The following is a 13,441-nucleotide window of genomic DNA, read 5'->3' on the forward strand; positions in this document are numbered from 1 at the left end:
TGAAAAACAACCACAGGACCAGGAGGGAAAAGGCTTCATTCAGTAAGAAACGGAATAGTGGAACACTCTGTGCACTCTGTGCACTTTGGCACGGCCCCCTTTGCTTTTGGCCAGTTTTTCTGTTTGGAGATGGTGCCGGGGGATTATTCAATCAACTTCCAGGCAGAGCTGAAAAGAGCTAATTGAGCGGCAGAAGCTGCGGGTAGATGTCTGGGTTTGTGTGCGTGTTTGCACAATTCGCTTTCCTGTTATGACTGCCGGCCAGCTTGGGTCTGACCAGTTGGGGGGCTTGGAGGGAGGAGGGAGGTGGGGCGGTGGGTGTATAAGTCTATTTGTTCTCCATCCCCTTTACTAGCACCTCGCTTTGTCCCTGCAGCTGAGAGAGCTCGAGAACATCCCGGTGAGCAGCTGCCAGCAGAGATGGGTTCAGCCTCTTCCAGCTCCCAGTTCATCCCCAGCCGGGTACTCGCTCTGGCTGTCCTGGCGCTTGTCCTACTGCTGTGCCTGGTGCCAAGTGAGTTCTCCCTGCACTGTGTGGCGCTGACCCGGTTTAAGATGCGGAGGGACTTAGGAGGGCCTGAGGGAGAGCCTGGGAAGCACCGAGCTTGGCTTTGCAGCTCAGAGAGCTCCTGTGCTAGGGACCTGGGATAGGATGGGATCTGGAAAAGAAAATCAAGAAGAGAAGCCACTCCACATTAGGCCGGGGGTGTGGGTATGGGGGTCCAGAAGTGAGCTCTGGGAGCTTAGGAATAGGGGAGAAAGAAGGCAACAGCTTTAATGGATCTGCAAGTGGATTTTGGTTAGATAAGCAGATGCTGTAGTGAAAAGAGATTTGATAAAGGTGTGAGTTTGAGCCTAAAGGCTGACTCTTCCAGTAGGTAACCATAGACAAGTGCAGAGATAATTGAGGTACCACTTTTGAGCCAGAATGAATTGAGTTTGAGACCTACCTCGGGCTCTTGCTGGCTGGATGATCTTAGGGAAGTCACTGAACTTCTCAGTGCTCTTAGATTACTATCTAAACTAAACTGGAGAACAAGAGCTCTCTACCCAAAATGCAATCACAGGTCGGCACCTCGCTCCCATAGTGTCCAAATGGAATAACAATCTCCCTGGTCTATCAGGTCATTGTGAAGAAAGTCCTTAAGAAAGTGAGTGGACAGGGGCAGCTGGGTAGCTCAATGGATTGAGAACCAGGCCTAGAGATGAGAGGTCCTAGGTTCAAATCTGGCCTCAGACACTTCCCAGCTGTGTGACCCTGGGCAAGTCACTTGACCCCCATTGCCTACCTTTACCACTCTTCTGCCTTGGAGACAATATTGACTCCAAGACAGAAGGTAAGGGTTAAAAAAAAAGTGAGTGGAAAAAGTTGAGTGGCAATCAAGTCAGCTGGTGAACAGAAGAGGACTCCAGGACGAGGACAATAGGGGAAGAAGAGTACATGTTAGGGCTTCCAAGTGTATGTGTTCATGAGCAGGTGGAGATGCTGAGAATTACGCCTGTTTGGATACTTCCCATTCTTCCCTTCCTCTTCTTATACCACTTGGCTCTAGATGATTTTGCCAGTAAGTAACTGGGTGACAGGGAGAGAAAAATGATATCACCTTCAGAGTTTCCTGATTCTTTTATCATGAAAGAAAAATGTACTTTTGTGGCACGGGTTAGTAGTGACCCAAGTCTAAGGTTTACAAGAGCCTTCTGAGAGTCATTTTATACTTAATTCTGCTTACTTTTCATGGGAAAAAGCCATGATAATTGTTATTAGCGAGTCAATGGACAAGCTAGGTCTGAACTTGGGGCTTGCTTTCCAAATGGGGAACATGAATAAAGTCCTCTGGGAAGAAGAGCAGAATTCATTCAAGTTCTGTTTGACCTCAGTGCTCAGAGAGCTAGGATCAATGGGTGGAACAGAGACTTTCTGTCAAGAAGTAGAATGTACTACCTCCATAGACAGCGAGTTCTCCATCAATACATGTTTTCAGGCAGGGGCTGAATGATGACATGGATGTTCCGGTTTGAGTAGGATGTACATAGAATCATGGCTCTGGAGCAACTTTAGAGGCTTTCTAGTCCAAAGGCTATATTTTTCAGTGAGAAAAACTACAGCACAGAGAGGTGAAATGGCTTGCCTACAGTTAGGTATTAATTATGAGAAAAAGGATTTGAATCCAGGATGTCTAATTCCAGAGCTTATGCTCACTTCAATACATAACATACTCCCTTTTGTGATTCTGTATGGTGAAAGTTTATGAGATATACTGGAAACACTCAAACTAAAGGAAGGTTGTAAAGACCCACCATATCATTATTGAATTTTCAGCCCCTGATTGGGCTTCCCCATTTTTTCAAAAGAGGTTAGATTGAAGATTAGCTACGAATTGTTACTTTTCAGTGATTGTTATGTGTTAAGTTGATACAAAGAATTCAGTAACTTGAAATGAAATGTTCCTGGTATATTCAAAGGCTCTACTCTATATTTCCCAGAAGTGTTTGGGAGGATTTACTTCTACGTATGTACACACATATACAGCTACTCAAACTTGAATAACCTAAGCCAATTAATAAACATCTATCACCGAGAAATACATTTAAACTGGTTAGAGGATTCAGAGCTAGAGAAGATGACAGAGTCTGGTGAATTAGGGAGTGCATAGTCTACTCCAGTATTCAGTGACATATTAACGAATAATGATGCTGGGATGGGAAATTCATGATGCAGGGCAAAATTAGTTAATATTATCTGTCCCTCATTCTCTTATGACAAATGGAGTTCAATTCTAATTATCTGTGATACTTGATAGATAACTTTGCACTGATTGATGTGAGGATAAAGACGATGAGAGTACACTTGAGAACTTGAGATTTAATCTAATTGTAGGAATTAGACCTAGAAGGTCATTACAGATCATTGAATCCAGGAGACCTTAATCTTCAATATGAAATATATGTATATATGATATATTTCTAGACAAATATATTTATGTATTTATGTACATATAAATAACAAAAAAGATTACAAACATGTTATATTGAAATAACATTAAAATATATCATTCGAACATACAGATTTGTGTATACTTAGATATAAATCTGAATACTGGATGTGTATATGCATGCATTGGTTATGTATATATATACATGTAGTTATGCATATAGATGATAAAAACAAAGTAAATATGATTATAAAAGAAGGTAGCTATACTGAAAGTTGTAGTCACAAATTTGTACATATTTGTATATATTATTTCTCTATCTAGAAATGACAACATAAATAGGATTTTAAGGGAAATAAGTTATGTTGAAATAGTTTTAAAATATAATACATATTATGTAATTTGTATTATATGACATATAACAATATATTTTCTGTATATATAAATTTGAGTGCATTTGTTTGCATTTTAATATAGGTTATGTGTGTGCATATATTTATATGATGCATAAATGTGTATATATGTACTCCGTATGATATATAGTGTGAATGTAGTACCAAGTCATAGGGAAAATGTGATCCCAAGTTGACTCTCAGTTCGGTGCTTTTTTCAGTTATACTATGTTGTTGTTTTTGGAAGGAGATTCTATGAAGTTTTAAGAAAGTACAACCTATTAATCAGTCCCTGAAACCAATCCAAATTTGAAGATCAAAACTATGTCATATTCATTAATCTTCAAAAACTTTCATACGAGATTTGAACAGTAGCTGGATTTATCTACCCTTGTTTGGATCGCAGCTCAGGAGTTGTTTGTGAACAGCTGTTGAATGGATGAAGTGATGGATTATCATGTAGGCTAACTGAAAGCCAGACTTTATGGGCCTGCTCAAACATTTTAATGTAAATTATAATACCAATGGGGCAGCTAGGTGGCACAATGGATAAAGTGACAGACCTGAAGTGAAGAAAGACTTCAAACCCAATGTCAGACACTTACTAGCTGTCACCATGGGCAAGTCTCTTTAATCCTGTTTGACTCAGTTTCCTCATTTGCAAAATGAGCTGGAGAAGGAAATGGGAAACCACTCTAGTATCTTTTTCAAGAAAATTTCGAATGAGGTAGAGAAGAATTGGATATGACTGGAATGATTGAACAGCAACAACAAAAGGTATCATGTCTCACCTAATCCTTGTCTAAGCTAAATATCTCCAGTTTTTTTAAGAGGGTCTTTTATGATGGGGTCTCCAGTTTCCCTGCCATCCTGGTCTTTCTCTTCCATACTTACTCTAGTCTGTCAGTGTCCTTCCCAAAAATTAGTGCATACAGATTCCATGTGTGGTCAGACCAGGATGGAATAGAGCAGGACTGCCAATTTCTCATTTCTTTCCTAAAAACATCCTTTTTTTTTTTTTTTTTTTGGTCTGTTAAGTCAAACTGTTGCTTCAAAATGAGTTTAAAGTCCTTCAAATCTTGTTCACACAGACCATTGTCTAGTCAGGTCTCTCTCACCCTAATTTTACCATCTTGACTTTTTTTTTTACTCCATATGAAGAACTGTAGTGATTTTAAATCACTGAGCAGGCATGCATTTATGTGTGTGAATACGTGAATAGATAGCACTAAAGACTATATGGATATAATTTACAATGAATCAAAATTTATTTTTTCTCCCTACAAAAATAAAAAAAGGAAAAGGAAAACAAAACCCAAGACACATAGTCAAACAAAACATATTCCTACACTGACCATATAATTGACATTTTTAATATAATGAGAAAATTCTGATTTTATTAATTCATTAAAAATTCATTGAATAAATATTTATTTATTTATTGTTGTTATTATTCAGCCATTTTAGTCCTGTTGGACTCCAACTCTTCTCCACTCCAGGTGGTGTTTTCTTGCCATACTGGAGTGTTTATTTATTTATTTATTTATTTTTGCAAAATCCTTACTTTCTGTCTTAGTATCAGTTCTAAGATAGAAAAGCAGCAAGGCTAGACAATCAGGGTTAGGTGACTTGCCCGGGGTCACACTGCTAATAAGTGTTTGAGATAGAATTTTAACTCAGGTCTTCCTGACACCAGGGCCACTGCTCTAGCCACTACACCACCCAGGTACTCCAGGCAACAAAAAGTACCCACTCCATTAAGTAGTGATAGGGGGTGCAACTGGGTAGCTCAGTGGATTGAGAGCCAGGCCTAGAGACGGGAGGTCCTAGGTTCAAATCCGGCCTCAGACACTTCCCAGCTGTGTGACCCTGGGCAAGTCACTTGATCCCCATTGCCTACCCTTACCATTCTTCTGCCCTGGAGCCAATACAGTATTGACTCCAAGACAGAAGGTAAGGGTTTTATAAAAAAAAAAAAAAAAAAAAAAAAAGTAGTGATAGGCTGATACTAAGATCATCCCTTAGATAAGTCACAACTCCTGCCCTCAAGGATCTTAAGGAGTAGGAGTAGAAGACAGATAACCACATTAATAGCTAATATTTATATAATGCTTTAAGGTTTTCAAAATGCTTTACTTATATTATTGATTTGATCTTAACAGTAACTTTGTGAGGTAGGCGCTATTATCATTACCATTTTCCAGATGAAGAAACTGAGGCAGACAGGAATTAAGTGATTTGTCCAACATCAAATAGCTAGTAGATGTCTAAGGCAGTATTCAAATTCAGATCTTTCTGACTCCTCATTGAGACTTGAAAAACAAGTCACTATGTGAGGTCTGAAAAGGATAGACATTACTTCTTTGGAGATTAGGACCAATTTTATGGAAAAGTTGACATTTAGCTAAAATGTTAAAGATTAGAGAGGAAACAAATGAAAAAGAAGCATGTAGCTTGCAGCCTTGCCAGATCTATTTGTCAAGCTTTGATCCTTGCTTTAGAGTGATTAAAAGGGACCATTCAACCCTGTTGCTAATCTTCATTTTTCTTTCTTTTAGATGGAACAACAGGAAACAAACTGAAGCTCTTGCTTCAAAAACGAGAAGGTAAATAGACTAAAATTTGCAAATCTTGTGTTCTTAGCAGGATTTAAGCATATCAGAACAAAGTTGTGAATGCTTTCTCGCTAGAGATGAGCTTTGGAACTATCAAAAGTGTTTCTGCTTAATCAATTTGAAGGTGTGTGTGTAGAGTGTTATATTCCTTTAATAATCTTGCTGATAATTTGTTCAATGTTGTTCCTCTGGAAATCTGTCAATGGGAACTGAGAAATAAGGAACGTGAATGCTCCAATGTTAATTGAATTTTAATTCTCCTTAAAACCACTGGACATTTTAGAGTGCATCTCCCTGAATTCAAGTATATTTCTTTCTAGTTTATCATTCTTTGAAGTGCAATAAAGTTTCAATCTCCTGGAATACTTAGGGAGCTGTGCTGGTTGAATGATTTTTCTTTCTTTTTTGATGTCTTTTGTTCTTTTTTATTATTAATAATATAATTTAATTATGAGTGTCTCAGTCCCTCCCTGCCCTCCCCACATCATAAAAGGCATCATATAGTTAACTGCCTTTATTTGAGCTGAAGATCCTCTTCAACCGTTGTTATTGAAAATGTTTCCTAAACCTGAGGCAGCTAGGTAGCATAGTAAATAGAGTGCTAGCCCTGTATTTGAGAGGACCTGGATTCAAATCTTCCCTCAGATACTTCCTAGCTATGTGACCCTGGGCAAGTTACCTACCCTTGATTGTCTAGCCCTTGCTGGTCCTCTGTCCTAGAACTGATGCTAAGGCAGAAGGTTAGGGTTTTACAAAAAGAAAAGAAAGAAAAGAAAATGTTTCTTAAATAATATTGTTTTTAATGAAAATCAACCTGAGAGATCATTTAGTCCTATAAAACTTTAAAAACAATTATAAAAAGAAAAACATTAAATAGCAACATAAACTATACTTGCATAGTGACACTGACATTTATAAAAACAACAAACCCTTATCTTCTGTATTAGAATAGATACTAAGCATCAGTCCTAAAGCAGAAAAGTGCTAAGGCAATTAGGGTTAAATGACTTGCCCAGGGTCACACAACTAGGAAGTGTCTGAGGCCAGATTTTTTTTTTAAGATTTAAATATTTTATTTTTTTAGAAAAATTTTCCATGGTTCCATGATTCATGTTTTACTTTCTCCTTAGCCAAAGTGCATTTCCACTGTTTTTAACATGTGTCATCAATCAAGACTCATTTACATATTACTGATAGTTGCATTGGTGTGGTCATTTCGAGTCTACATCCCCAACCATATCCTCATCAACCCATGTGTCCAAGCAATCGTTTTTTCTTCTGTGTTTCCTCTCCTGCAGTTCTTCCTCTGAATGTGGGTAGCATCTTTTCCATAAGTCCCTCAGAATTGTCCTGGGTCATTGCATTGCTGCTAGTACAGAAGTCCATTACATTTGGTTTTACCAGTGTATCAGTCTCTGTGTACAATGTTCCTCTTGAGGCCAGATTTGAAGCCACAACTTAACTTCCCATCTCCAGACCTGAGTCTCTATCCACTGAGCCACTAAGCTGCCCTGCCTCAAATTTAAATTAATTTCTATTCATAAAGTTTCAAAACACTTCTTCAACCCTTCCTTCGAAGTTTCCATGGATACATGCACTTTCACTCACTTTCCCCCCTATGAACATGAGTAAAAAGTATTTCATTCTTCCATCTGGTTCTCCTTGTTTTTTTCTTTGCATTATTTCAAAGGATTTTTTCCAGATCTTTGTCTTCCTCATAATTGTCCACTTAATTGATGTAATTACTCTGCTAAGCCAAAATATTTTCAACTAGTTCCCTGTGGCTGGGAATGTACCCTAAAGATATTATTATTATTTATTAATATTATTATTAAAAACAAGAACTATCTGCTCAAAGATTCTCATAACAGCATTATATGTAATTAAAAAAACACAACTGGAAACAATCTTGATGTCTCAAGTGATTTTATACCTTAGGAAATGAAGTAAAAGGTTATTCAATTTTTTTTATATTCATTGCTTCAGTATGTAGCTCAGTCCTTAGAACATAGTAGAAGCTTAATAAATGCTTGCTGATTAATTAATAGTGGGATCTTTCTTCTCTCATTCAGTATCTAGCAATGCCTCTGCATCTGGAGAACTGAGTGCTTGCCCTGGTCCTCCCATTGTGATGTTGGGAGAGTGGCCTGTATTCAAGGACCTGAATTTCCTTATCTGATAAGGAATCCAATGGGACTGGACTCATTTTACATTGGAACTCTCCTTGAAATGGTTCCTTTCAGGCCCCAAATTCAAAATGTTTAAGTTTCTGGACATCGGTGATCTTGGTTCTTTTTATTACAAATATATTTGTAATGGAGGATTGGCAGTTGCAAGAGAGCAATGTCTTTTGCATGAGTGATGCCATTTTGGATGATTTAAGAATATGCCAGCCCTCCACCCCTTGTTATACATTAAAAGACTCTAGGTTTTGTTTTTATTTTCGGATAGGGTTAATTCTCTCCACTGTTTCCTGGAACATTCTCCTTTCCCACTTCTCCATTTTTCAGTCTTTAGTTCCCTTTCACTCTCAACTGAAGTTCTCTTTTCTATAGGAAGCCTTCCTCGATTCCCCCCAGTTATTCATGTTTTCCCACAAAACAGCATCTGCCACACTTACATTTTTGTTGAATTGAATTGGATTGAATTTTCTCCCTTAAAGGAGAAGCATGTAGCATTCTGATTTGCATCCTGGGTAGAAAGACACTTAAAACTAAGCCCATGGGCCTGCAAAGTACTCGATTGGTATTCTACTTGTCCCTTAATGGTATTTCTGTGTCCATAGGCTGAATGTAGTTCAGTCATGGCGGCAAAAAGCTTGTGGTTGAGTTTCACTGCAAAGACCCCTGGGGTTATTCATGGAATCATGGGATGTTCCTGAACTCTAGAAGCCCTTTAATGACATATATACCCCCAATCTCTCCAATTTTTCCTTCAAAGAAATAGAACTTAATAAGACCAACATGTAGAAGTATTTGGAGGTGATAGCCATTTGTCATGAAAGTGAGGCTATAATTTTCAGCATGGCGTGGTAGGAATGGAGTTGTAAAGGGGATGTAATCCATTTTGATATTGATTCCTGCCAAGAGGGAGAAAAAAAACTTGTCATGTTCTTGGGGCATGGGGGGAATTGATCATTTCAGCATCTGCTCCAACTAAGACGGAAGTTTCAGTAGGTGAAAGCGAAGCAAAAGAATTTTTAAACAGCATGAAACGCCAGAAACGCCAGCTGTGGGACCGGTCTCAGCCAGATGTCCAGCAGTGGTACCAGCAATTTCTCTACATGGGTTTTGATGAAACTGTAGGTATCCTTTTTTTTTCTTTTTTAATTCTGAGAGGTTCTGATAGGGAGTTGGGGGGGGGGGAAGGCACTGAGGGTAGTGAGGATCCAGAAAACAAATGATTGGTTTCTTTTAGTTTGTGTTTATATGTTATATTTTTTAAAAATATTCTTTTATTTTAAATTATTTTTATATCAGATTTTTTTCTGATATTCCTCTCTTTATCTATAGCAGTGGTTCTCAAACTTTTTTGGCCTACCACCCTTTTTCCAGAAAAAAATATTACTTAGCACCCCCATCACATACTATCACCATCCCCTTACAGTTATTCACTGCCCCCCAATGCAACTGTGGCCCTCACCGCCTTCCTAGATTGCTGCAGCACCCACCAGGGGGCAGTGGCACCCACTTGGGGAATCACTGATCTATAGAGTACTGCTTTGTCACAGAGAAAAACAGTTGAATAAAACTAGACAACACAGGGACTGTGTCTGATATAACATATACCATATTCCGCACCTATAATCTCCCACCTCTCTCTCCAAATAAAGGAGTAGTGTATATTTGAGTGTGTGTATGTGCACATATATACACATGTTTTCCATTTGTCTTCTGGAACTAGGGTTGCTAATTGCCTTTAACCTAAGCTCTGTATATGATTAATTTCCCAATAATATAAGAAGTTAGAACCTTTGGCCCCACATTAACTAAATTTGGTAGTAGATGCATGTCTTTGTACTGGTCTGCCTAAATCAAGAGAAGCTGTAGTCCAATCCATGTGGGCGGAAGATTTGTTGAGGCATGCATTTAATTCCATTGCTCAGCCTCTGCCTGGATCTCCTGAGAGTAGCTGGTCTCATGAGCATGAAAAAGGCTTCCAACCTCACCTCAAAAATGTCAAAAACAACAAAGTTCGGGCTATGGGATGTGAGAATGGGGGAGGAAGAGAAAGTGACATTGAAGAGAAAACAGGCATTCATTCATAGATGCTTACAGGCTGATTTCCAGAAGTGCTGTAGTAAAAGCAGAATTTTCAGTCCATCTACACCTAGTTCAAAGCTCTAGCTGAAAGATTCCCTGGGATTTTTCATATATATGTATATAAATTTTTATTTTAAATAATATTATTATTTTATTTNCCTCTGCCTGGATCTCCTGAGAGTAGCTGGTCTCATGAGCATGAAAAAGGCTTCCAACCTCACCTCAAAAATGTCAAAAACAACAAAGTTCGGGCTATGGGATGTGAGAATGGGGGAGGAAGAGAAAGTGACATTGAAGAGAAAACAGGCATTCATTCATAGATGCTTACAGGCTGATTTCCAGAAGTGCTGTAGTAAAAGCAGAATTTTCAGTCCATCTACACCTAGTTCAAAGCTCTAGCTGAAAGATTCCCTGGGATTTTTCATATATATGTATATAAATTTTTATTTTAAATAATATTATCATTTTATTTTTATTTTAAATATTAAAATTTTTATTTTCTAAATATTTAAATATTTAATTTATAAATGTTTTAAGTTAAATTAAATATTCTAAATATTTTTAAAATAATAAAAATAAATTATTTATTTATACATGTGTTTGTATAGATATATGCATCATACATACAAAATAAATATATGCTATCCTTTATTTTTTTAGAATGTTTGGTAGCAGGGAAAAATTAGAGATTTGTTAAAATGTTGGCTTCTCCAGGCTTCTGGAATATCTTGGCATAGAATTAATTGGCAAAATATAAACTCAGCAATCATTTGGGTTGTGTGTATCATACATAGGGTGGAAAATAGTTTTGCAGAGGAAGTTTTCATAGGAAAAACTGTAGCTTGTGCCAGCAGAAGGTGGGGGAAGAGTGAGAAGCCATGAAACTGAGTGTACCCTTTGCCTCCAATGAGCATTTCATGGGTGGCCTCTCTGAGTGGGGCCACAGGAAATACTCAGTGATGGAACTCAGGCTCAGACGTGCATTCTGGAGTGGGTGGTAATCAGAAGGAAACATGAAAAAACAAAAAAAAAGTATTTTAAGCCTAAGTTTCATCCTAAGTCTGGGAATGAGAAAAACAAGGATTGGATTCAAATCTAAACAGGTATAGGAAAGGCAATTGTGAAAAAAGATGAACAAAAATGAGAATCTTAAACAGGACATTTTGAATAGGGAGAGATAGACTTGCTTCACTTCTCTTTCTTGGCCCCAAAGAGGAATACAACTAAGCCAACTGAGGAAGGTGATGAGACTTCCAGCTTACTCTTGCCTCCTTCTCTGTGGTGGTTGTTGTTCAGTCAGCCAGTCATATCGGATTCTTTGGGAACCCACAGACCATAAATATCCACGAGGCTTACTTGGCAATGATACTGGAGGGCTTTGTCATTCCCTTTTCCAGCTCATCTGAGAGATGATGAACTGAGGCAAAGAGAGTTAAATGGTTCACCCAGGTTCCCACTGTAAGTCACTAGTAAGACTCTAAGGGACCAGATTTGAATTCAGGAAGATTCTAAGCCCAATGCTCTATCCACTGCACTACCTAGCTGTTCCCCCAAATGATATAAAGATACCCTATAACTATACTTCAGTCTATATTGACATCTTCCTTCCTTTAGCACATGTAACCTGTACCATGGTTCTGACACTTATTTATGTGCTATTATTGCTTTTTAATATTTTTAATTCACCAAGCTCCTTCTAAGTGCAACACACTGTGCCAAGTGCTGGCAAAAGTAAATATGGGAGAATTTGTCCCTGACCTTGAGAAATTTACAGTTGAGTAAGGAGGATAAAACAAATGTAAACCATGACCATAAGAGGAACTTAGAGTATTTGAACGTGGATTGAGCATGCCATTCTTCGCTTTATTTCTTCCATGAAAGCAATATGTGTCTTCTTTCACAATATCACAAATATGGAAACATGTATTACATGATAATGCACGTATAATCTATATCATATAACCCACCCTCTTGAGCAGGGGAGATGTGAAGGAGGAATGGAGAGAAAATGGATCACAAAATGTCAGAAAACAGTGACCAAAATGTATATTGACATGTAATCTTGGAAAAAAATCCAAATAAATAAAATAAGGACATACATAGTTATAGGACAAGGCAGAATGGTGTGTGTCCCGTACATCGAGGTACCATATGCCACAGGATTTGAGGAACATGAAATCATATTGAGTTAGGGAATATAGTTGAGTTTCCTGGAAAGTGGCATTTGGCATGAGTTTTGATGAATGAATTAGATTTCACTCAGTAGGGATAAAGGCAGCTACTCTTCTAGGCAAAGGGAAGAATGTAAGCAAAAGCATGGAGGTGAGAAATTATTGGAACTTAACTGAAGTAGAGTGAATAGTAACAGAGTTTGATGGGAGAAAGTTAAAATTCTAAAAGAAGATTTGTACTACAAGCGTACATATCATGGGCAAAGAGAACCATTAAAGGTTTTTTTTAAATCTAGAATGAATAGGATTAGAGTATTACCATAATGCTATAGAAAGAGAATTAAAATGGAATTCACAAGACTTGGATTTTTCCTTGTACTTTTATTCCCAGCACTTAGCACAATGCCTGACACATAGTAAGTGCTTGACAAATGCATGCTGATGGGGTTAGCTAGGTAGCACAGTGGATATAGTACTGGAATCAGGAAAACCTGAGTTCAAATCTAACCTCAGATACTTCTTAGCTATCTATGTGACCCCTGGCAAGTCACTTAACCCCAATTGCCTAGCCCTTACCATTTTTCTGTCTTAGAATTAATACTAAGACAATAAATACATAAATAAAATGCATGTTGAATTGACTTGATCCTATCTCTTGAATTCTTGAGACCCCTATTTCTAAGTTCAAAATAGAGTTTGTCCATCATGAGTGATGGCTCCTGACAAACTGATGGCAAAGAACGCTGGTGACACCCGCCTTGCCCTCAATAGTAAAACATTTGGTGGTCATGGCAAAGTATTTGATAAGTAAGTAGATTGAAGTTTAAGTGTCAGAAAGACCTTGATTCAAATTTAGCCTCTGCCACATATTGATTGTATATACCTTGGCAAGTTATTTAACTCCTTGGGGCCCCAGAGAACTTTAAAACGAAGAGCAGGCACTTGTCTGCATTTACAAAGTGGATTTTGTGCTGTACTGACAAACTTCCAGGTTTGGAAAAAAAATAAAAATTTTTAAAAAGTCAAATCTAATACTGTACTGAAAAACTGGGTCCTCATCACAGATAA

At 37.9% G+C, this 13,441-nt stretch overlaps 1 protein-coding gene across 1 annotated transcript in view; it reads left to right on the forward strand.

The window, feature by feature from the left end:
* Positions 1–13,441, forward strand: part of ECRG4 (ECRG4 augurin precursor) — a 59,736-nt gene that overhangs the window by 45,516 nt on the left and 779 nt on the right. Inside the window, exons 2-4 of the mRNA XM_044667061.1 lie at positions 377–514; positions 5,884–5,931; positions 9,084–9,241. Of these exons, the coding sequence (XP_044522996.1) occupies positions 421–514; positions 5,884–5,931; positions 9,084–9,241 (300 nt within the window). The 5' untranslated portion in view covers positions 377–420. The remainder of the gene's footprint in view (positions 1–376; positions 515–5,883; positions 5,932–9,083; positions 9,242–13,441) is intronic.

The sequence above is a fragment of the Gracilinanus agilis genome, chromosome 3, assembly GCF_016433145.1.
Source record: "Gracilinanus agilis isolate LMUSP501 chromosome 3, AgileGrace, whole genome shotgun sequence".
Taxonomy (NCBI): Eukaryota; Metazoa; Chordata; class Mammalia; order Didelphimorphia; family Didelphidae; genus Gracilinanus; species Gracilinanus agilis.